The sequence below is a fragment of the Aythya fuligula genome, chromosome 11, assembly GCF_009819795.1.
Source record: "Aythya fuligula isolate bAytFul2 chromosome 11, bAytFul2.pri, whole genome shotgun sequence".
Lineage (NCBI taxonomy): Eukaryota > Metazoa > Chordata > Aves > Anseriformes > Anatidae > Aythya > Aythya fuligula.
The window spans coordinates 4,939,030-4,961,212 of record NC_045569.1 but is presented as its reverse complement, the minus strand read 5'-3'; the positions used below and the strand labels follow the sequence as shown (position 1 = coordinate 4,961,212).

Genomic DNA, 22,183 nt, shown 5'->3' with positions numbered 1-22,183 from the left:
AAATCTACCAGTATGTGCAATTCCGATTCGATAGACAGAGAAACCAAGTCACAGAAACGTTAAACTTTTTCCATGCAAGAAATGAAAAACTGGCTTTGGAATATACCATATTATGAAGTCTTCCTACTTCTCAGTCCCCTAAGATAAGGCTATCATTCTGGAAGTGCTGCTTAGGATCTAAATAGCATTAGGGCCAGTACCCAGTAGCTTTGATCACTTAAGTATCTTTCCATGGTGCTGTGTGCATTCTGTAGCAGATGCTACTTTTATTAGCATCTGAACTCAGTGCTTTGATTTTGGCCTCCTAGCTTATTGGAGAGAAAATCTGTTCTGCGTTAATTTTAAAATAAAACTGAGTGTGTTATTGCTTCATTCAAAAATGTTTGGCTGGGTGTAGCTCTGTGCTCTGGGGCAGTCTCCCATTGTATGCGGGAAGCCAGTGAGGTTTTAGTATTTCTCCACACAAGCAATTTCTACCATGCTAAAATATTCTGTTCCTGGCTGTGTCACTTAAGTATTTCCTAAAGTATCTCATCTTAATACTTGTGTCTTACTGGGGCCATGAATGTAATGTCATGTTGCAAATGTCGAGAAGCTCCTCTGTGGTTATTAGAAGCAGGGTGCTCATGCGTGCTCTCAGTGTGCTGACACATCAGGCCACGTATGTCTGAGTGAACGTGTGATTCTTCTGCCTGTTTGAAATCCTGTCACATTTAGTGGAAGGCTGCACAGTGCAGTGTAGTAACAGAACATAAGATCAGGATAACAAAAAAGTAACTTAAGCAGGTCAGATGAATGTCTTTTGCCTGGTAGTCTAGTGGTTATTGCATTTGCTTTATTTAGGAATAAAGTCCATTGATTGAGTCCAGAGAAGGTGATTGAAAAGACCCAATGTCAAGAAAGTTGGTTTAGTGTTTTTCTGAAAGGGAAAACATGGAAAAGTTGCTTTGAGCCTCTGAGTATAGTCCCCGTTACACATTGCCGTTTGGATTTTTTTTCTTATTTTTATTTTAAGGGAAAGGGAAATAAACTTGCTTAGTGGGTGTTAATTTGGTAAATCAGCAGTGCTGAATTTGCTCACTTGCATTTAAAAGTGATACACAAATATTTCAGTGGCCAACATGTGAACTCTGCTTTTCTCTAGTAAACCTTTCATTATGATGGTACCCAACACTTGTGTATTGCTTTGAATTACTCTCTAGGGGGTTTTACCACCATGTGATAAGCCTTTGTTTGGGATCTGTGTTCCTTTTCAATATATTGCATCTCCTTGTGTTAATCCATATCTATTTCGTCCCTTACTGCACCAAGGCAAAAAGTGGGGCAATATTCTGCATGATTTACAAAATATAACAAAAAGGCTTCCAGGAAAGATCTCTTTGGAGAGCAAAAGCTGATAGGTGAGGAAGTTAGAAATGAGCTGGAGGAAAGAAGTAATTCCAGATAATCCCAGGTGGTGGAGAAGGAAGGTTCGTAGAGAAAACTGGTTGAGAATGACAAGCAGGATGGAGAGATGAGGGCTGGGAGCTTGTGAATTAGACAGTGACAAGAAGTGCTGTTCAGTATGAGGAGTGGTCTGGCCATTCCAGATTTTTATTGGTAGTAGGCAAACATAAGTGAAAATATTTTCACGTTAATTCTGGAAACCAAATAGGTGAGCATACTGTTGCTTCATCTTTGCCACGGTTGCGTGTATAAATGCAGTTATAAAGAAGTTGTTAATACTACCCGAGAGTTTTAATAAAGAGAAATTGTAGATGATGTAGCTCCTCCTAGGCATGGAACTCTACACAGTTGTTATTTAATGGTATTTCTGTTCCCCTCAGAGAAGCCATGACTGCTTTGGAGGCTATTTTTCTCTCTAGAATGTGGTAATTAATATAACTATAAAAAAGAAGTTGCTAAGAACAGTTTTAGCTATAAATGCCAGGATGAAAGCAAGACAAGGCTGATAGTGTTTCATCTTGTTTGCTTGTTCTTCCTGATTAAATGCTTCAGCACATGGGTTTTAATTTAATTTACCATCAGTGACATGTACCATAGGCCTTGACAGCATGCAGAGAACAGTCTCTCTCTCTCTTTTTTTTTAATACTTTTTCTTTTTTAAATCTTTCCGGAGCATAGCAAAACAGAAAATCTCGTTTATGGAGAAGAAAATAATCTCTTAAGTTATCCTCGTGTTTAGCCACTCCTTCTACAGTTTCTCCTAAGGGCAGTTAATTAATAACAAATTAAGTCAATGTGCCGTGGTCCATTAGGTCATTTCCTCATTATTGTACATTTATTGTTTTTTTTCATTAATAGCTGAACTCATTTTACATGACTGACAGCTCGGTTCATAAAAGTGAACCTTAGGCATTCTGGTTAGAGCGAACCTAGGACGTGCTGATATCGGCTGCAGTGGTTTGGCAGTTCCATCAGAGCCATGCTCTCGTACCAGTGGCTTCCGCTCCTCGGCGCCTCGTGTCCACGCTTTGTTCGTGCCCACCGCCAGGCACACAGCTGCCCGGCACCTCTGCATGCAGGAAACAAGCAATGCGCTTCTCTCCTTCACACAGGGCAGTAGTCGGATCTTACTGCGACCATAAGCTGTTTGTAATGCAGAAAGATTCTCCCAGCGTAGTCTTAAGTTCCTCCAAAGTGAAGGATCGATGTAAGTCTTTGTTACTTCCCCCTGTATTAGAGGAAGGAGAATTACATGGGCGCGTGAGTAGAGTAGAGTTTGAATGCCAACTTGTTTGCGTTTTGTCACCAGAACAGAGGAAACGACTGAAATGGAACATTTATTTACTGAACCCTTTTTGTTACTGATTCTCACAAGCACTGCCAAGTCGCTAGCTCTTTGTGAGTGGCTGAATGTGTGAGCGTGTTTGTAAATTAACTTCAGGCTGAGGGTTGCTTGAGGAGTGTTCACAAGGCAGCTCTGGATGTTCAAGCCTGCTTGTGCAGTGTGAATTTGGTAAGGCAGAGTAGTGTAACCCTTTAAAAAGTCAATTTTATCTAATTTAATGTAATTTTTGTAGGACACACAGTGAGTTGTGGCTTATTGGTAAGGACGTTTAACACTCAGTGTGCTATGTGCCCTGCTTGCCCCACAGCTCATTTCCTTTCTCTTTCTGCAGTCCTCGGTTCCCAGGTTGCACCCATGCGGTTCGGTCTGCAGGCACGTGGTAAGCGTGACCAAATCCATGCTCTGGGTATGGAACTTGTAAAGTCAGATGGTGACTGTTCTGTGATTCAGTTACACTACAGCAAACAGCATGGAAAAAATAGTCAGAGGAATTCATATACAAGGTTCACCATGGAGAGCAACACAAAACGCACATACAGCCTAAGTTCTCTTTAGCTATTGACTAAGGTATGTTCTTGATACAGTTTATGTTTTTGCTTTTGTTTGAATTTGCAAAAAAAAAAAACAAGCCAAAACGTATGGAAGACTAAGCTGAGGTTAGGTAAGAGGTTCAGGGCCAATCCCTAGCTCTACCACGGTGGGGTAAATTGTTCCATTCACTTCAGTGCCTACAGAATATTAATGATGATGATGCTAATTTTGACTGGTATGAGTCAGTCCAGCTTTCCAGTGGAAGGCTTTTTTTGATGCAGAATTCTAATTTATCCTAATTAAATAGGAATGAAATGTTCCGCAGGATTGTGTTGAGTCCATTTAAAACCGACGTGCTCTGTCACCTAACCACATAGGTAGGCATTGGCAAGTTCCCTTGCTGTATGGGATCTTGGACTGAGTCACCAGCTTGTTGGCATTCTGCCCAAGAGTTTTTGATGTTTTCCACTACTTCCATACATCTCCATTGAAGTATTGCCCATATTTAAATTTTCAACAGAGGTGTAAGTGGAAATATTTAATTTTGTGTTTAACAGAAAATGTAATTCTCTGAAGGCCTTTTCACAAAAGCTGTAAGGAAGCATGCATTCTGGAATGTTGTTGGGATGCTCAGATAATGAGAAAATGACAAATAGATGGCTATGTATTTTTAAGGTAACTTTATTTTTTTCAACTGAAAAGCCCGTCTTATTCCCAAAGAGCTACTGTGTGGTTTGTTTATTCTCTTTTTGAGATTTGTGTAGAGTAGGTGTTTGACATAAGTGGAAAAGCTGGGTTATGATGACTTATCTCTTCCTGGGGAAACAACCTTGACTTTATGTCAGGAATTTTCCCTTCGAACAATGTGGGATTGTGTGGATGTTTGGTACTCTGACATTTTGTGGCTGTATAGGAAACTTATTAAAAGCTTATGTGGGTTTACATTACTTTGGGTTGTACTGGCATTTCTTTCAATGTTGATATTTGCAGCAGAACTTCATAAATATTAATACAGAATGCATTACCACTGCTAGACTTACCTTACCAGGCAGTGGCACAGAGATACTGCTTGTAAAACATCCTACTTCGTTTGGTCAATTGTCCCTCGTGTTCAAGAGTTGCACAGAGACACCTTTGATGGGGCTCTTGGACCACAGTTGTGCGTTTCCTCTGCATCTCTTTGTACTTTATGAAACTCCCTTCAACAACTGAAGGCTGCAGTAGGGGAAAAAAAAAAAAAAAAAAAAAAAAAAAAAAGGTATTATGATGTGCTTATTATAATTTGAATATATTATGTGAAAGTGGATGACTGAAATCATGAAGAAAAATAGGTTGTTGTAATTTCAGAAGCTTTCTGTAACAGTTTTATTCCATGAGCGTGCTGTGTACACAAAGTCAACTCTTTTACATCAAGTGATTATTACTAGGTTAATTATTTATTAATCTAGTTAAATGTATGTAACATGGCAAAAATCATAAAATTTATATACTTTTTTTTTGTCCGGGGGCTTATGATTTTTAATTAAAATTCAGTTACTTGCAACATAATCTTCTAAGTTATTTTAAACTAATCTAGCATCTAGGAGTCCAAGGGTCGTGCTCTAATACCCTGTTGTGCAAAGAACTGTGAAAACATGGACTTAAAAAGCTAGGTGCCACATAAAAATGTGCTAATGTATAGATGGAGACAGGCATAGCCTGTATTCTCCACGCCAGGGAGAAATGATCAGTAGGATCTGTAATGTTCTCATGATAACCTCATCATACAGAAATCATGAGATTTTATCTTTCTCCAAAGACAATTTAGTAATATATAAATGAAGTATTTGGGACATCTATGTACTATTTGAAGTTGGACAGTGCAGGATATGCCTAAGGATTGCTGAAGATTCAGACCTTCATTTATGTCTAGTAATAGCATGATATAAAAACGTTAATTTATATAACCGTCTCAAAATTAAAAACAAAATGTGTATCATTTGTTTCTGAACTATTCAGCAGTCTAGGAGTGAGAGGTTTGATTTGACAATTGGAATTGTCTGAGATGTCACTTTTTTTTTTTTTTATTCTGACAAAGAGTGAATGGAATGCATATATCACAGAGGAGAGGAAGAGGGAAAAAGATCCATGGTATCCAATCACTTCATCAGTTGTGTGAATAACAGCATTAACATTTAAAAATACTGTAGAGTGATTTGGAAACTTCTTTCAAATATCTGCTGAACTGAATTACTTTTTCCCCCCACAGTGAAACTTTACTGTGGAGTGACTGAGTGGTGCATTGCCTTGCCATCGCTCAAACCTCTGTGCCAAGTTTTGAAGAGGAAACTAATCAGTGAAAATTGGGAGTTTGGAATTTCAACCATCTGAAGTCAGCTGGTTGCATTCCTGACGTATCTGTAGATTGGTTTAACAGAGTCCTGTAAATTGGAGTAGTTGTTTTTTTATCAATATGATCAAGTGTTGTTGGAGATATTTTATGGCATTCCAGCCTGACTTTGCTTGTTGGTGTCAAGTGATATTGACAAAAGTGTTTGTCTGAAATTCTGATGCATAATTATTCAATATGCCTATAATTCAAGGAAGAATTTTGCTTTTTGTTCATATGTTAGTTTAATTGTATACATGTTTTAGAAGCAGGGGAAACTGCAGATGTCTAGAATTTTTGTTGAAGGGAAATCCCTTGAATTAATTTTAAAAATATGTTTTTTAAATGTTGCCTTTATGAACAGTTGTTAACTGTTCCCTTTAATCACAGGCATAGAAAGCACCTCCTATAGATGACACTATCTTCGTTAGTACATGAAAGGAGTAATTTTTTTCTGGTATTTTTAATGGATTATTTCAGTATTGATGATAGTAACATGCTATGCGTTTTCAAGAATATGAATTACATAATGGCAGGAGTTTGCAGAGAAAATGCCCGTCAGTACACTCCCAGTCTTCGCTTGTACTGACCGAGGTGAGTGGAGGAAGAAGGAAATACAGGAGAAGCTGCCAAAGTTAAGCTAAGGTTGCTGAAGGAGAAGGTGGTCTATTGGCAATGTTGTTTCTAGTGCTTTTTTTTTTTTTTTTTTTTAAACCAGGACTCTGAATCTGCAAACAAAAACTCACGTAGAAAGTTAGGAAACAAACGTAAGATTACAACTGGCAAGAAGGTGTTCCCTTGCCTGACAAGAAAGTGGCTGTGTTGGAGGATGGTAGTACCAACCCTCTCCCTCGAAAGAGCTGAAAATAGGAACTTGGCACTACATGCTCTGTGGTGCTCAAAAGAGTTAAATATGTGTTTGTTTGTTTTTTCTTCTCCATATGAAGAGCTAACTGCATACAGAACAGTGCAAAACCCAGAAATAATTAATCAGCGGTGATACTTAAATACATAAAAATCAGGCAGTGATGCTCTGTCTCTGCTTTGCTTGTACTTTGTCAAAGTACTTTGTCAAGTGTGCAATGTGTTTGCCAAGAAATAACACCTTTCCAGGCACCGTATTGCACATGTAGAGATATGCAAGTTTAATTAATGAAACAGTTTCTTTCTAGTGATAGGTGGGTAAGGCTGTTGATCTTCCATCTCTTGACTTACAGTTGTGGAAAAGCCAATCTCATGTTTCTTTTATCTGTCCCTGCAGTGTTAGTGAGGCAATGGGTGATTTGTGGTGGGTAGAAGCCAGGGAAATAGCCCGTGCCCCTCCCTGCCAGCTATCTTCTGTTTTTAGCTGCAATAGCGTCCTAGCCAAGCAATGTACTGTTTTCTTTTTCTGTATTTTTGGTTGCATTATCATTTGCTAAAGATAGCAAGCATACTAATTGTCTTGGAAAATACCTAGTTATGCACAAACTGAGAAAGGATTGGACTAAGCAAATTGCACCATAGGTGAACTTTTTCCCTAAAGTGGCAGTGCCCGCTTCCAGGAGCTGCAGCCCACCTTTATCGTGCACATCCATTGTATACCTACTAGGTTCTATAGTTAAGGAGACAGTGATTACAGAAGCAACTTCAAATTAAACATTCCTGTTTCATCCCCGGAATAAGTCCATCCTGCAAAATGAATGATTCAGAGGTCATACGGAAAAACAGTGTAATCACACAGATGAGAATGGGCCTCCTAGGCACAAAAAAAAAAAATAATTATATAGTAATTTTTGCAAGGGCAATTTTGTGTCTTCTAAGTTGAGGTTATGTGTTCTTTTAATGTCCTGTAGTGTACTGTATGGAACTTTATAGTATCAAAACAAAAAAGAAGAAGCCTTTAAAACCAGAATTCTGTCCCGTGGTAGGTCAGTATTCACAGGACTGATCAGGTCGTTGCAGTTGAGCCAGTGGTAGGAGTTTATGCTTTACTAGTACTATAGGGCAATGAAAATGCTTTGTCATGGTGTTCACTTTCTTTTTTCCAACACAGGTGTTTCATCCATTCTTCCAAGTACAGCCCATCTGTGCTCCTTACCTTCTAGCAGAAGCAATTTTCACTTTCTTAGTACCTTGTCTGATATTTTCTATCTCATCTCCCCATTTCTTCTGCCTACAGTCCCACTCCTTTCTGCTTAGGTTCCCTGCCTTCTCTCCAGTTTCTTCAAGTTTCACTTCTCTGGCCAATTTGTTCATCCACTGTCAGTTCTTGAATCCCAATCCAAAGTTTTAGTCGTGTTTTTGCAAGGTATTCCATACATTCAAGGGACAGCTTTTTGTATTTCTTTGCATTCTTTTGCATCGTCTTGCTTCTTTGCATCATCCATGGTGCCTGCAACAGGATCAAGGTCACTCCTGAAAACGGAAGAGAGACATGTCCTGTGTTCGTTCCTAGTGCCTGCCCCCAGAACAGACCTCAGGAGCACGTACCAGTAATTGCTGGAAAACTGATCAGGCTCTGTGAGTCTCAGTTGGATTATGCCTCTTGTAAACAGACTGTTCCAGTACATTAGCTGTGAAACTTCAACAAGTTTTTACTGCGCATGTGCAAAGTCTGATTATCAGTATTTTCTTTCAAAAGCTTGTGGCTTGGCTATATTTGGATAAATTTCCATATAAAAGGCAGAAGATGCGTTCTTGACAAAAAGCACTTTCCTGGCTGACTCCGTTTCACTCATTAAAAGGAGACAGGCACTTACATTTTGGGGAAAAAAATAAAAATCAGACTGTTTGAAGCATGGGAAAAAAATAAAACACTTATCCCCTCTTGTTTTCCTTTAGACTCATTCTTGGATGAAATACTTCAGTCAAAAAAAAATGAGATTAAGACAGATACCAGGAGTGGAAAATTTTAGCCTGAACGGTTAAAGTTGGATGAACTCATAAGTAAACAGACAGTGCTACCAGCTGTAGCAGTACCAAAGCATTATAAGATATGGTAAATGTATCAGCTAGTTTAAAGTGGCACTTTTTTTTTTTTTTTTTTTTTTTTTTTTTGAGATGTCAGTACACTCTCAGTGTACTGGGGGAAAATACAAAATACATTGCAGAAGCAGTTAAACAGGTTAAGAATGTTTTGTATCAGAAACTGTGGATGTGATTTTTGATGGAAACAAAAAAACTAACATACGAATAATACTGCGCTTTCTGTTACAAGTGATTAAGAGGTTGCAGGAGCCAAGGGTAAGCTATGTGTATGGTGCTCTACAACTGTTCACTTTGCGTGGAAGACAAATGTTCCAAAAAAAAGAAAGGTGGGTCATCTTTAAAAATAAATAAATAAATAAATAAGTGTACTCTCAGTGGATTCACCAGAATCACCCTAGATGTCATAACTGTACGTTTATGCTTAACACAACTCCTCTAAACATTTCTGTTCCCTGATTGTCATGTAAAATAGAAGTTCTTTGCTGAGAACACCGATTATTTACCATATTTATTTATTTTTAATTAAGATGTGGAGTATTGTGGTAATACAAATCAAAAACCTTCCTAATCTTTCAGTCTTTTTGCTGGACCTATTCAGGTAATCCCTCGTCCCACACAGGGAGTGCGCGTTTAAATGGAATGCCTACAATTGAATTTCCATTTAAATTGATCAGGATTTCATGAAGAAAACTCGTTGAGGATTATTTCCACATTATTTCCACTGATGATGCTGGTGTAAAATAAAAGAATAAAGTAATGAAACCTATGTGACACACAAGCTACAACCCAGAAATAATGGAAAATGAGAAAGAAAGAAAGAAAGAAAGAAAGAAAGAAAGAAAGAAAGAAAGAAAGAAAGAAGGGGTTTAAATGAAGTGAAATGTTGCTTGAAACTGCAGTAGGTGTTTTTATTAATTTGGCATAATTTTCTAGAAACTGCAAGAACTAAATATCTCACCTCCACCTTCTTTGTTGGTTTCACCAGAGCTGTGCTACATGAGCGCTTGGCTCAGGGTCTTTCAAAGCTGGTAGGCACAGCGCCTTTCAGAAAAGGTTTTGGAGTGACTCATTTTTCTAATATAAAGAAATACTTTACAAAAAAAGAAACTGTTAGAAAAGTTTGACCTGTTTTTAGCCGTGGTTATTATTTGATTAAAGCAACTATCCTTAATACATAAACCTCACGTTTTCTGAGGACTATAAAAACGTGCTGTTCCTAAGATGTATTTCAACAATGAAGACAGATGAGACACTGGATCAGAAGCAAGGCTGAAAGCTTCCATGCTAAGCCAATCCTCAGACTTTGAGCCAGGTTTTGTCAAATGGAAATTATTTTTTTAATTGATTTCCCATTAAACGAGGCAGTAGTGTGCAGTTTAAGCACCTTGAGCATTATGTAGTGTTTCTATAAATAGATATTTGAATGGAAGGAATCTTGTATTTGGTGGATTTGTTTAATGCATCATAGTTATATAGAAAAAGCGATACCACTGTTGAACAGCTGTTGTACAGAGTAGTTAAGATTTTTGTTGCAAATGCCAAGTTTTTAATGCTTGATTAGGATCATGTAAAGAATATCCTCTGTGCGCTCCAGTCTCAATACTGAAGTACTTTGCTCAGGGAACTGGGCAATAAAAGAAATTTGGGACAGTAAAATAATAACTGTATTTTGAAAAAATGGCTTTGGAATGGTCGATAGTCATCTGGTCTGGTGCTGGATCAAAAAAGACTAGCAACAGGCAACTGGCTAGATCGTTGGCAGGTGTGAACTGACGTAGCACTGGCTTCCATAGCATACTTGTGTATTGCTTTACACCAGATGATGTTCTCTTCCAGCGGGATCTGTTTTCAGTATTTATTTTTCATTTTCTATTTGTTAAACTAATGTTTTAAAATCCAGTTATTGGTTTTTGTATTATTATTATTTGGAATAACATTTTAAAATTTAGCAGTAACCAGAAATGGATGATTTTCTTAACACCTTTTTGGTACTACTGGGGAACTGTACTGTTGGTTTGCCTCCTATAGCCCTTTGGTGAGACCCTCCTAAGCTAACGGTGCCAGACGTTTCTGGTCAGATACATTAGATCAGTGGGTGCTTTGTATGGGGTGGATGAGTCACTCAGATTTAATTTAAAGCTGAAGCTGGACTTGAATCTTCTACAAGCTGTTGAAAATCTGAAGTAAAATAAGTTACTTCAGTCTAATCAGATCTGTCAGAATTCAAAAAAGCCACAAATCCGTAAAGTTGTGCAGAGTTGCTTATTTTTCTACTGGGTTGATCTTTCTCCCCTGTTATTAGGCATACTGAAGTGCTGTTGAAGGGAAGAAAGGTAAAGTACTAATAGCTACCACATTATGCATTAATGGTTTATTTGGCTGATACATTTCAAAGTTAATCAAAGTTATGCTCAGGTGACACTTCAAAGGCTCTCCTAGATAAATTCAGAGGACTTTGTGGTGCAAAGGTGAAATCAGCAATGGGAAAAATGTTTTATGTTCCAGCTGTGCTCCTAAAAACTCTGGTGGTGTTTTGCTTGTACCAAGGCCATTAGCCTGATTGTATTCAGACATCCATCATGATCTGTTAATTTTATTATAGCTCAGAAGAATGCTAAGGATGTAACAGGACTGGCAGAAGGTGAAAAGAAAAGGAGGAAAGATAATCTAGCTACAAAGTGGTGGTGGAGGGATTACTTGAGAAAGATAAACACACGTATCAGGAGGGCAGGATGAGATGCACTCCGCGGTTTGTAGAAGCATTAGCAAAGGAAATGGTTAAACCTTTCTGACACCCAAACATTTTATATGTTTGGAACTAGAAGAGGTGACTTGGTAGTCAAATATGTAGTCAGTATGGAGCAGTATTTTTTAAAAAGAAAACGACATTTGTCCAAAATGGAGGCTTCCCTGATTTGGCTTTGGTATCAAATAAAGCATCACAATGTGTATCGGGGGCAGAATTGTGAAAACTTGGGTAAAAAAGACACCTGGTGGGTTAATAACATGAGGTGGTGCCATAGAAGATCTGTAGAAATGTTGGCAGTGTTTGAATTTGATGTGTAAGCCCTCTGCAGCTGATGTAAGAACTGCTAGATTTTGGGGATGGTTTTGCTTCAGCGCTGCATGGGCCGATGGAAAATCACCAGCACCTCAAGTGCGGGGGACACATCAGTTTTATGGGATAACCTGCCAGGCAGAGCCACAGCTTGACTGTGACTCTCGCCGGTTTATTTTTCCAGAGAATAAATTAAAATATTGTGGTCAACTTCGGCTACGTGAGTTGCTTAACAAAACTTTATGGAACTGCATATGTGAAATTGAAGGAAACCTCCAGGATCATTTGGGCAGGCCTCAGGGAGTCAGCTACCCAAATGTATGCGTATATGTTCATTGTGGTGGTGGTGATTGGTTTTTATTTTATATTTTATATTACACGACTACAATGATGTCGTGTTGTGTACGTGCCCAAGGTTTTTTCTGTCTGTGGGAAGCAGCCCCTTGAAATCAGGGAGGGAAAAGGGAAAGGCTGGTACCCTGTCCTACATGCACTCTTGGACTCTGCCTCCCCTCCGAGTCCCTCTCTGGTTAGCAGAGGAAGATGAAGTCAGTAGTTGATGATGCCTCCCCTAACCGAGCATGATGTCCATTGCAACAGACACATAGGTGCAAATTCATTGCTTGAGGCAGTGCTGAGACTTAGGTATGACAGGTGCTTATTCCTCCTAAACTTGTCCAGATACCACTGTGTTCACAGATGTTCATTTTCATTGCGTGTCAAGCCAGACATTTATAGTGTACTGTCTGCGGTCATGGACTGTAACTTGAGCTGGCTAGCACTATTTTTATGGAAAGTGCTATTTTGTTTATTCTTCACATACGTTTTAGAATTTTGCATTTAAAATTTTACTTTTCTTGCATATTTTTTTACAAACATCAATTTGATTTTAGTAATAATAATAAAAAAAATCCATCAAATATTTTGTGCCAGTGATATCTAGGCACATTTGCTATAGCTTATTTCTTTTTTCATTGCAGACAATTGTATTTATGTTCTGTTTTAATTTTTAAAAGTTAAAACTACTGGGAAATAAAAAGAGCCTCCAGTTGTTTAAATTACTCTGTTGCTGACTTGGAATCAGCTGAAGAAAAGAAGGTTGCCTTGATTCTAGGTAGCACTGATACCGGGTGTGTGCGTGTTCCTTGGCAATGCAAAGGGAAGTAACTTAGATGAATTAAAATTTGCAAGGCCAGATTCTGCTGTCAGACACAGCCATGTAACTTCCATATGTTCAGAAGGAACAAGGCTGGGGCAGTGTTTACTGCAATGGTGGATTGTTATGTGAAGAGCATATTCTGAAAATTAAAGAAGAACCTTCAGCACACTGCTTCAGAAGCAAGTATTTGAGTTGTTTTCCTTTGGAGGTGTGTTTATCCTTTGGAATGTAAAAGGATTAATCAGATTAGATAGAACCACTGCAGAAATTAAAAAAAAAAAAAAAAAAAAAAAAAAAAAAAGTATAACTAGACTTTATTTAGTGCAATGTGCACACAATATTAATTATGAATTATGCTTGAGCCTGGACTTTGAGAAGGACTTTGGGGCCTTGGAAAAACAGCTGGCCAGTTACTGTAGGTCACAGGAACGAAATGGTGCCAAAATCTAAGTCAACGTTTTAATTGCCTTTAAAGGTGGTTTCAGTATCAAAATAAGCCGTTTATGCTTTTCCAGAAATGCATTATCTCAGCCCAGCAATGAAGCGGTTTGCTCATGGCAGGCGTGCAGCCAGCGTGAGCGCGCATCAGCTGGCAGGCTGATAATTTCCTGGTGGATTGCCAATGCTTCGTTAATTTACTGAAGTGTCAAAGATTTGTTAAAAACATGTGTCTTTCAAGTGTTTTCCAAAAGTGTGTAGGGTGGTTTCCTTGCTTTACAGACTTAGCTTCACTAGCAACTAGTTTTAAGAAAACTGTGGTGGTAGCGGGCAAAGAGAAGTACTGCGTGATGCCATCCCTCTGAGTATTTCATACCTGTGTATCTCAGGTGAAATTGAGGCATAGATAAGGGTAACTCTTTCAGAAATGCAATGTCATCTTCAGACACAGTGCATTTCAAAGAATTTGTCTTAACATCTCTAAATACGAAGGGATGCTTCTAGAATATTCCATCCTAAGCACTCCCTGCTCCATCAGCACAGTGCTGTGCTGCTGCTGTTCTAATGGCATGTTCTGAAAGTACAATAAGAAAAGTTGGCTGAGACATCATATTCATTGAAAGAGCCGCATCGAAATGTGGCAGTGGAAGGAAGCTCTGAAAGCCTCTCACATCGTGTGGAAGTGCCTGGTGCTCTGACCTGCGTGGCTGGAGGAGGACCCACACCGCTCATTTACAGCTTTGGTGTTATTCTTACACACGTACTCTGAGTAGGGGAGACATCAGCTAAAACCATACAGAATTTTGGGTCCGTGATCCTGTTTCTAATTTTGCAGTGCACAACCGAAAGAATAATTAAAAAAAAAAAAAAAAAGTCTCCCAGCATAGAATCTAGTTTTGTAGGTAATTCATATCTGCCTGAATTTGAGTTTTATATTAGGTGCATTGAATTTTTTGCTGATCTGGCTTCCGCATACCTGCTTTAAAAAATCTTTTTTTTGTTGTTTGATAAACATCCAAAGGTGTCATCCTGTTTCTGCATCAACATCTCTAAGAAAAACTTGAGCTCACTCCCCCAGTTATCACAAAAGAGAATGATGTTCATGAGGAGAAAAAAAAAATAAAAAGAAGAAATTCCAAATCCGTTGCTAACAACTACAACAACAACAAAAAAAGAATCAAGGTCAACATTTTGTTTTCAAAAGGTTTGTTTGCAAATCCCTGTGAGGCAACACAATTCCAGTGCCCTCCCGTCCCAGAGGGGAAGAAGCTGAGGGAGAATCACACGCGAAGGCTAAATGCTTTCGCCGAGTTCACACCGAAAGCCTCTGGAAGATTTAGGAAAGAGATCCAGGTCATTTAAATGCTAGTTCTGTGGCTTAACCACGGAAACGTTCCTCATCTGTAAACATGCGTGCTTTTTGAAGTAAAATTGATATTCGTTTGGCAAAGGGCCAGGAGGAGCACAGGGCCTCTGACAGCGTGTGAAGAAAGCCCAGACGCAGCCTGCTGCCCGCTGCGGGCCGGTGCTCCTGGAAGGCCAGCGCTGGCCTCCCCAGGCCTCCTCCGCGGGCCTCCAGCGCCTCCTGGCCCTGCCTGAGCACTGGGAAGCGAACCGAGGGCTGCAAAGTGCTGTGAGGTACATACAGCCTTCAGACACTCCAAATATTCGCCCCCTCTGGGATCGCCTTCTCGCAGTCCCAGATGCTCGTTGCTGTCCCCGGAGAGTTCTGCAATTGAGCTCTATGGATTTATGACAGAAGTAGTAGCTAAAGGTATAAAAATTGGTTGTTCTCTCAGCGAATAAATCAAAACTTGTGCTAAAGTTTTGCTTTTGATTGTTCAGGGTTAGGGTTTTCCCTTTTAGCAATAGCACCATTTTCTGCCTCAGATGTCTGAAAAGCCACCCAGGCCAAGATCAAGTGCCCGACACTCTGAGCTCTTCTGAGGAGTGCTGAAGGATTTCATTTGGAAGGGGGCTGAGCAGTAGGTGGCATAAAAATGTCATTTTGTTCAGCTGGGCATTCAGAATTTTGCAGGGGCTAATAAACGAGGAATAGTTACCCAGTGTGCTTGTGCAGGGTGACTGCCTTCAGCCTAGGGGATTCCTGAGCTGTGCCTAGTTTGACTTGTTGCACCTTGCACGTAATTCTTTGATTTTTTTTTTTTTTTTAAGCATTCAAAAACAAAAGTGGATATAATCTGTATAAAGAATAAAGTAAGGAGTTTTTGCTGACCAGCTCTCACTCGCCAGTTTTCATGCAAAAATGTAATTACACGATGCTGAAAGAAATGGAGGGAGGACATCGGACTTTTAAAGTAGCAGGGACGTTACTGAGTTAGTCTGTTCTTCCTCTGACTTTGTCTTGATCCAGACAGCGTGTTTAGTGTACTTGGCAGTCCTCTGCCCTCCTTTAAAGCAATGGGGCCTCTGTCCTGTGGGCAACTTTCAGTAAGTTTAAAAACAGAAACTGTAACTATAGAAAAATGATCTTAGAAGAGGGGGGGAGCACTTTTTTTTTCTTGGCAACAGCAATGAATATTTTGATCTTTTTATTCTTACATTGTCTGCAGTTGGTAGGAACAGGGTGCACAGGAAATGGTCTGTGAGCCAGAAATAGTGGTACACAAGAGCATGAGCTCAAGGCTCAGAGAAGGAGAAACAAGAAACAACAAAACTTTGCAACAGACTGTCAGAACACATGTGCCAAAAAAGAAAAAAGAAAAGGGAAATGTGTTCCAAAAAGAAACCCTTCAGGCTGGGTTCTTTGCTGGTGCAGACTGACTTTGTTCTGCTGTAATTTAACGTAAGGACCTTAATTTATGCCAGCTCAGGCTCTGCCCCTCGCTTTTGGGATACATGGTGTGATTAGTTTCCACGAAAAAATTTGAGGTTCTGAGCCTCGATGTTTATTGTGGCAGAATTGTCTCTTACTTCTCTTGCTGCTCTGCTGTGTTGCAGATTGAAGGATGTGTGATTTCAGGGGTAGGAGTACAGCTTTGATCTCTCTATTAGGCACTAGAAAGAGTTTTGGTCTCACTGTCCAATATACTCTAGTGGTTTGTTGTGAAGCTTTTTTTGTTTGCTTAGTTCTTCTTTGTTTCTGGACTTTGTTTGTTTGCTTGTTTTCTGATGGCTGGCTTGTTGAGGAAAACAGCATATACGTGGACTTGGAGACTTCAGATGGGGATGAACTAAGCACAGATGGCTGTTTGGCCAGGAGCAGTGTTTATTCCAGAGGAGTTGTTACTGTGATTCTAATAGAAGATAAAGCCGTCTGTGAGCCTCCCCCCAGCCATGTCTTTGGTTCAGTTCATACCCCTCTTTTAAAACTCTTGGCTTCGGTCTCACTGATTCAGCTAGAAGCATCTTTATACATAGATGGGGGATACAAAACCAGAACTCCTCTGGGGAGAGCTTCATCTGGGACCTCTGGTGTGCCGGCTCTCACTGCAATGACAGCCCGTCCTTCCCCCTCCACAGAACTGACTTGCAGTTGCCATAAGATCTCTTCTTACTGGTTCTCTTCTTACTGTTCCCTTCAAATATAGCTGCTTACCACGTTGCATTGATATAATTTTGTGTCTGCTGTTTCCGTGAAAACTATCTCCTATAGAAAAACGGATTTTGCTGTTCTAGTCTAATTCTTCATGTGATTACTGCTGTGGAACAGTGTTTTTAGCGGCATTTTGATCCTCTGAAGGCCACTTGAAAAAATGCTTGTGTGACCAAAGCTCATCTGTTTTTTCCAAGCACAGGAATTGTTCTAATTAAAACCCCCTTTTCTAGAAGTCTTGCTCCCCTTTGCGTGTGCCCACACACAGAGCAGTCTTTCGCTGTAACTGCTATACTGCAAGGACAAAGGCATAACAAAGTAATTAAGTATTTAACTTGTACTTGCTTTTGGAATCTGCTTCAGATCTGAACAAGGTTTTTCTGCCAAGGCTTGCATTGCAGGTGACCTAATAAAAGATGTTACTTCTATCTGTAAAACTTGCCCTGCCTCAATGTGTGCACGTGTGCGTGCTTATATAAAATGTTCTTCTCATTACTTCAAGCACTCTGAAGCTAGCATTTGAAGGCACAAGTTAAAATACAAAGTAGTGTTATGGCTGTCCCAGTAGCATGTGGGAATAAAAAAGAAAAAGTGGTAATATACTGAAGCATAGGATGAGAATGAGAAGCTGGTGTTGCCAGCTTGTAATAAGTTATGGAAGCATATATGTTAAGTGTTTCAACTATGTTGAATCTGAGCCCAGAAAATTAATAATAAGAAATGTGAAGCTATTGTGGAAAGGAAATGATTCAGATCTACTTTATTGAATTTATCTTGAAATATCCTTTTCTATTATTATTTTTTTTCTGTGAGAAACGACAGCTCACTAAAGAATTTGCTTGTTTTGTAGAACTGTTACTCCATTAACTCCACAAAGCTAATACGCTCTTTTTCTACAGGTACTTTTGATACCATCACTTAAAAACACACTATTGGTTATCTAATTTAAGGAAGACAACTGATGGATTAGAATTAGGCAAAGCCTTCATTGACCTTCTAAAGTTAATTAATAAGAAAGCAGTATTTATATTAATATTGATTATAATATAAATGTGTTCTTTTTTTAAATAGATGTGTCCTGAAAGCAGCAGAAATATTAGAGAGGTGCAGTGTGCATCATACAACAACAAGCCATTTATGGGTCGATTTTATGAATGGGAACCTTTTGCAGAAGGTAAGGGAAGACACCTTGTTTTTACTTTTATTATACTGGCTGTGTTTTGGAAAAGCAAAAGTACTTTTCACCTAGTGGAAGCCATGGAACTTTGAGTCTTGCTGATTCTGCTTTGTTTATCCGCAGAGTTTATTCATTGGCCAACAAGTAAATAAATCTTTGTATTTTACGAAATTGAAAGCATGCAAGTCCTACTTTGACTGGTATACTTTTGCACCTATACAGTATTGCAAGAGTATTTCGGCTACATCACGGTTAAATGTCTTCCATGTGTTTGTTTGATTACAAAGGCTTAGTATAGGTCTATTTTGCTAAATGGAGTCAATTTTTTTAATCCCAGTTTAGCATGTGACTTGAGGTCCTAATGCGTTCATTTCAGGACTCTGTCATTGTATATAAATTTTCTAAGTGTTTGACAATTGGGATGGTGGCTGGGGGAGGGATACCTGTGCTATGGACTTGCCCAGCTGCATGTTGAACTGATTGTCCTGGAACACAAAGCAGCAGCTCTAGTAGGGGCCTGCCACATCCTCAGAGTCCTAATGTTTGAAGAATAAAACTCAGTAATTTGTGGGCTATAACCTTTTCCTGGAAACATGTTTTGTGAAATAATTACTTTTTCATTTTTCTTTCTGTAAGCAAGAGCTGGGCCTGCCTCAGCTGAGATTTGCAATTATTTGTGAGGTAAATAACTTAATCTTAAAATACGTTTCATGGCTGGATTCAGCAGAATCTAGTTTGTCTTACTTTTTAAAATAATGTTTTTAAAAGGCTGTTTTCCACAAAAAGGACCACAGAGGAATTACACAGAAATATGTATACATACTGTGCAGTACTTTCATTATTGCTGCGTGGATCTGTCGCTTGGCATGAATCACTGTTATGGTTACCTTTATGAGACACCCTTACTAACAGGCTGTGTGTGCTCTGCACTCTGCGTTCTCTCCTATGATCTCTCTTCCAAATGGGGGCACAGAATCTCACCTTGAAATTTAAAAATAGAGGATATAGGTCCAACTACTTGTCCTTTCTGTATTTGAGAAGAACAAAGCAGAAGGAGCATTTATCTCTATTTTTTGAATTCTGTCTTGAATATCACTTTTATTGCCTCCTGTGCAAGTAGCTACAGATAATACAAGTCAACACAAGTAATAAGTTATGTCACGGCTTTTAATGTCTTACTGTCAGTGTTTACAGGGGTTTCTCTTTACAGGAGACTTCATTACAAATAAATGTGTGCTGTGATTTATCTTAATGTTGACACCCTGCCCCGTATTTCCTAAAACTGATATGTTGGCATGAGTTTCTCAATTATGTGTCTTCAGCATCAGTGATTTACTCTAGGGCTACCAGGATTCCGTGTATGTTTGGCTTGCTTTCGGTCTTGAACTCATCATGACAAGTTGCTTTCCCAGGTCCAAAACGGAGGCAAAGTAGGATGAGGTATGGAAAAGGAATGGGAGAATTTCATTCATGATGGGGAGATTCCTTTTGCAGAGCTGGGTGTTGTATTCGTATTTCTCCTCCCTTTATCCTAACAGAAGGAGAAAAGGGTGATAGTTACTGGTGAGTTTTGGTCATTAATACACTGAGGTCATGTGTACCCCAGTGTATATAGAGCCTGCTAGTAGTTTTCAAAGTGTCAGCGGTGAAAAGCACATCAGGGTAGAGCTGCAGTGGGGGGATGAGTCAGCTGGAAGGCAGCACGAGCTGTTTAATATCTGACTCCCAGTTGATCACACGTTTATTTCTAACGTAGTCATGCCTCAGTCCTGGTTGTACCTGGTGTGGGTATATGGAAGAGTTGCAGAGCTATGCATCTTTATCTCAAGGTGTGCCCATTCAGTGTATGCTGTTAGTTAAAGTCATGTTAGGCATTGTGAAGTTGTCCCCAAAAGGAAGTTACAGAGCTGTCAAACTTTGGCACTTTGTACCGTGCCTGTAAGCAGAAAAAAGAGCTCTGTACTCCAGCAAGCAGAGGGCTGAAGACATTGCAGACAAAATGACTTCTCTTACAACTTGGCCTTGAAGACTTAAGATATCTTAGCTTCAAAGCATCCCTTTTCCAACTGCCATTGGCAATGTGCAGCCCATGCTGAGCCAGCTCAGCCCACCTCTGTCTCCTCGCTTCCTGCACAGCAGCTTTGACTCACGCTGCCCTTTGCCAGGAAAGATGGATGACTCAGGGGATTTAAAACATGCCACAATCATCTCTTTTTCCCTCCCCTGCACAGCACAGCTTGCTCCTAATATTTGTGTTGGATCAATAAGGGCGGCTAAACTGCAATTTACAACTCTTTCTTGATGGTGAGTTAAGTATAATAATTATTATTTTTGAAAAATAGCATATTTTTATTTCTCCCTTGATCAGATTGGCGCAGCTGCATTTCTAACCCCCCTGTTTTATCTGCTACTTCTCCAACACAAACTTCTGTCTTATTAAAAAAGCCATATTAAAGAGACTATAAACTCCGTGAATTTAGAGTGTCTAATGAAAAAAAGCAAACTAGTTTGTGCTGGAGAAGGACTAGCACAGAATGACTTCAAGGCCAGGATTTGAGAGGAAGATCCAGATGTGACAAAGGGAAAACATCACACTGATACGATTGTAAAACCTGTAAGGAAATTTAAATCTACAGATGCAATAAATACTTGAGTGATTCAGATAATTCACCTCTTCAAATTTGAACTCATTATTTCAGCTATATTTTTAATTGTGTAAAAAAAAATCTTAACCTAAAGAAAAGCTTTCAATATCTTGATCACTATATGAGAAGAGTACATGTATATTTCAAGGAGAAAAACTATTGTTTCCTTGACAAGTGCAATTCAATGAAAATCTGACCACAGGAGTCTTTCTTAGTGAAGAACAGCTGCATTTTTGAGAGGAGGGAGATAACTGAAGATTTATTGACAGAAATCCTGTATAAGCTTAAAGAAGAAACAAAGTCCTCTCCAGAAAAATCTGTCTGATGCTTCATCTCTGTGAGGGTATCTAGGATATCTTACGCATCCAAAATAAATTGTGAAATATAGTATTTCAAATCAATGGCCACAGAACATCCTGAACAACTTCAGGCCTTCTTGCTGTGAGTTCTGTTTGGACTTCCTGGTACTCGTCCCCTAAAAGAAGTTTTGTGTCAGTGCTCTGTCCTGAGGGCTGACTTGCTTTCAGAGGAGAACTCATCGTAGTTGCAGAAGATCTGTGCATGCTGTAAAATCCCTTCTGAGTTCACTTTTCTTTTAAAATACCTTCTAGTAACCTGACATCTAGCTACAGGTGCTTCTCAGCTACAGCTGTGAGAAATAAAAGCTCTAAAGAAAATTAAGCCTATCTCTTCTACAGCTGTCTAGCAAATACTGCAACTTCAGTATTTTGTGTCAGAGAAGAAGCACTTAGGATTTAGACTGAATTCATCTTTGCTATTAGGATGGAGACTGAAGACTAATGCTGCTACATTTATTTATTTGTGTGTTGTGTTGCTGGATTTGTACCAACAAATTTGTCTTGGTTTGCATGACAAAGTAGCTTCTTACAGGAAATCAAAATGGAGGCCCCAATATAAAATGTCAAATTGCTAGGAAACTTCTCCAGTCTGCTGGCAGTTGATGACACTGAATGAGCTTTGATTAATATTATGTAAGTATAAAATTGAAGAAAAGCCTGATTATTCATTTAAAAATCATTTTCAGTTATGGAGAATTGCAAATAGCATTAAGCACTTCTGGAATGGGAGCACGCAGAGGTCAGAGAGGAGTGACTTTGGAGAGTTTTTACAGGGAGTGTAGTTGCAAGGACGGTGCAGACACTACCTGCAGACCCTCAACCAGCTGTAGGCACAGAGCAGTCTTGCTGATGTTTCAGTTTGGGAGGGTTTGGCTCATTTCCTCAGGCTTTGTGCAGACAATGATATGTAGGCTTGTGAGGAAACTCTTCATTCAGTACTGGTATCATTAAAAAGACGTTTTGTTGAGCATCTTCCATTCAGCTGATCAACAGAAATCATCCTCCAGACCTAGTGAACCTCAGGAAAATCCTTTATGGGAGTGTTTGAGAGTCTACTGGATGAATGCCAAAATCCTGTCAAGTAACACTTTTGTTGTCCTGTCAGATTTCCAGATGTTGCTTCTAAGTTTT

At 39.3% G+C, this 22,183-nt stretch overlaps 1 protein-coding gene across 1 annotated transcript in view; it reads left to right on the top strand.

Moving 5' to 3' along the window:
* Positions 1 to 22,183, top strand: part of THSD4 (thrombospondin type 1 domain containing 4) — a 288,225-nt gene that overhangs the window by 53,310 nt on the left and 212,732 nt on the right. The window contains exon 6 of the mRNA XM_032195197.1: positions 17,943 to 18,045. Coding sequence (XP_032051088.1) covers positions 17,943 to 18,045 — 103 coding nt within the window. The remainder of the gene's footprint in view (positions 1 to 17,942; positions 18,046 to 22,183) is intronic.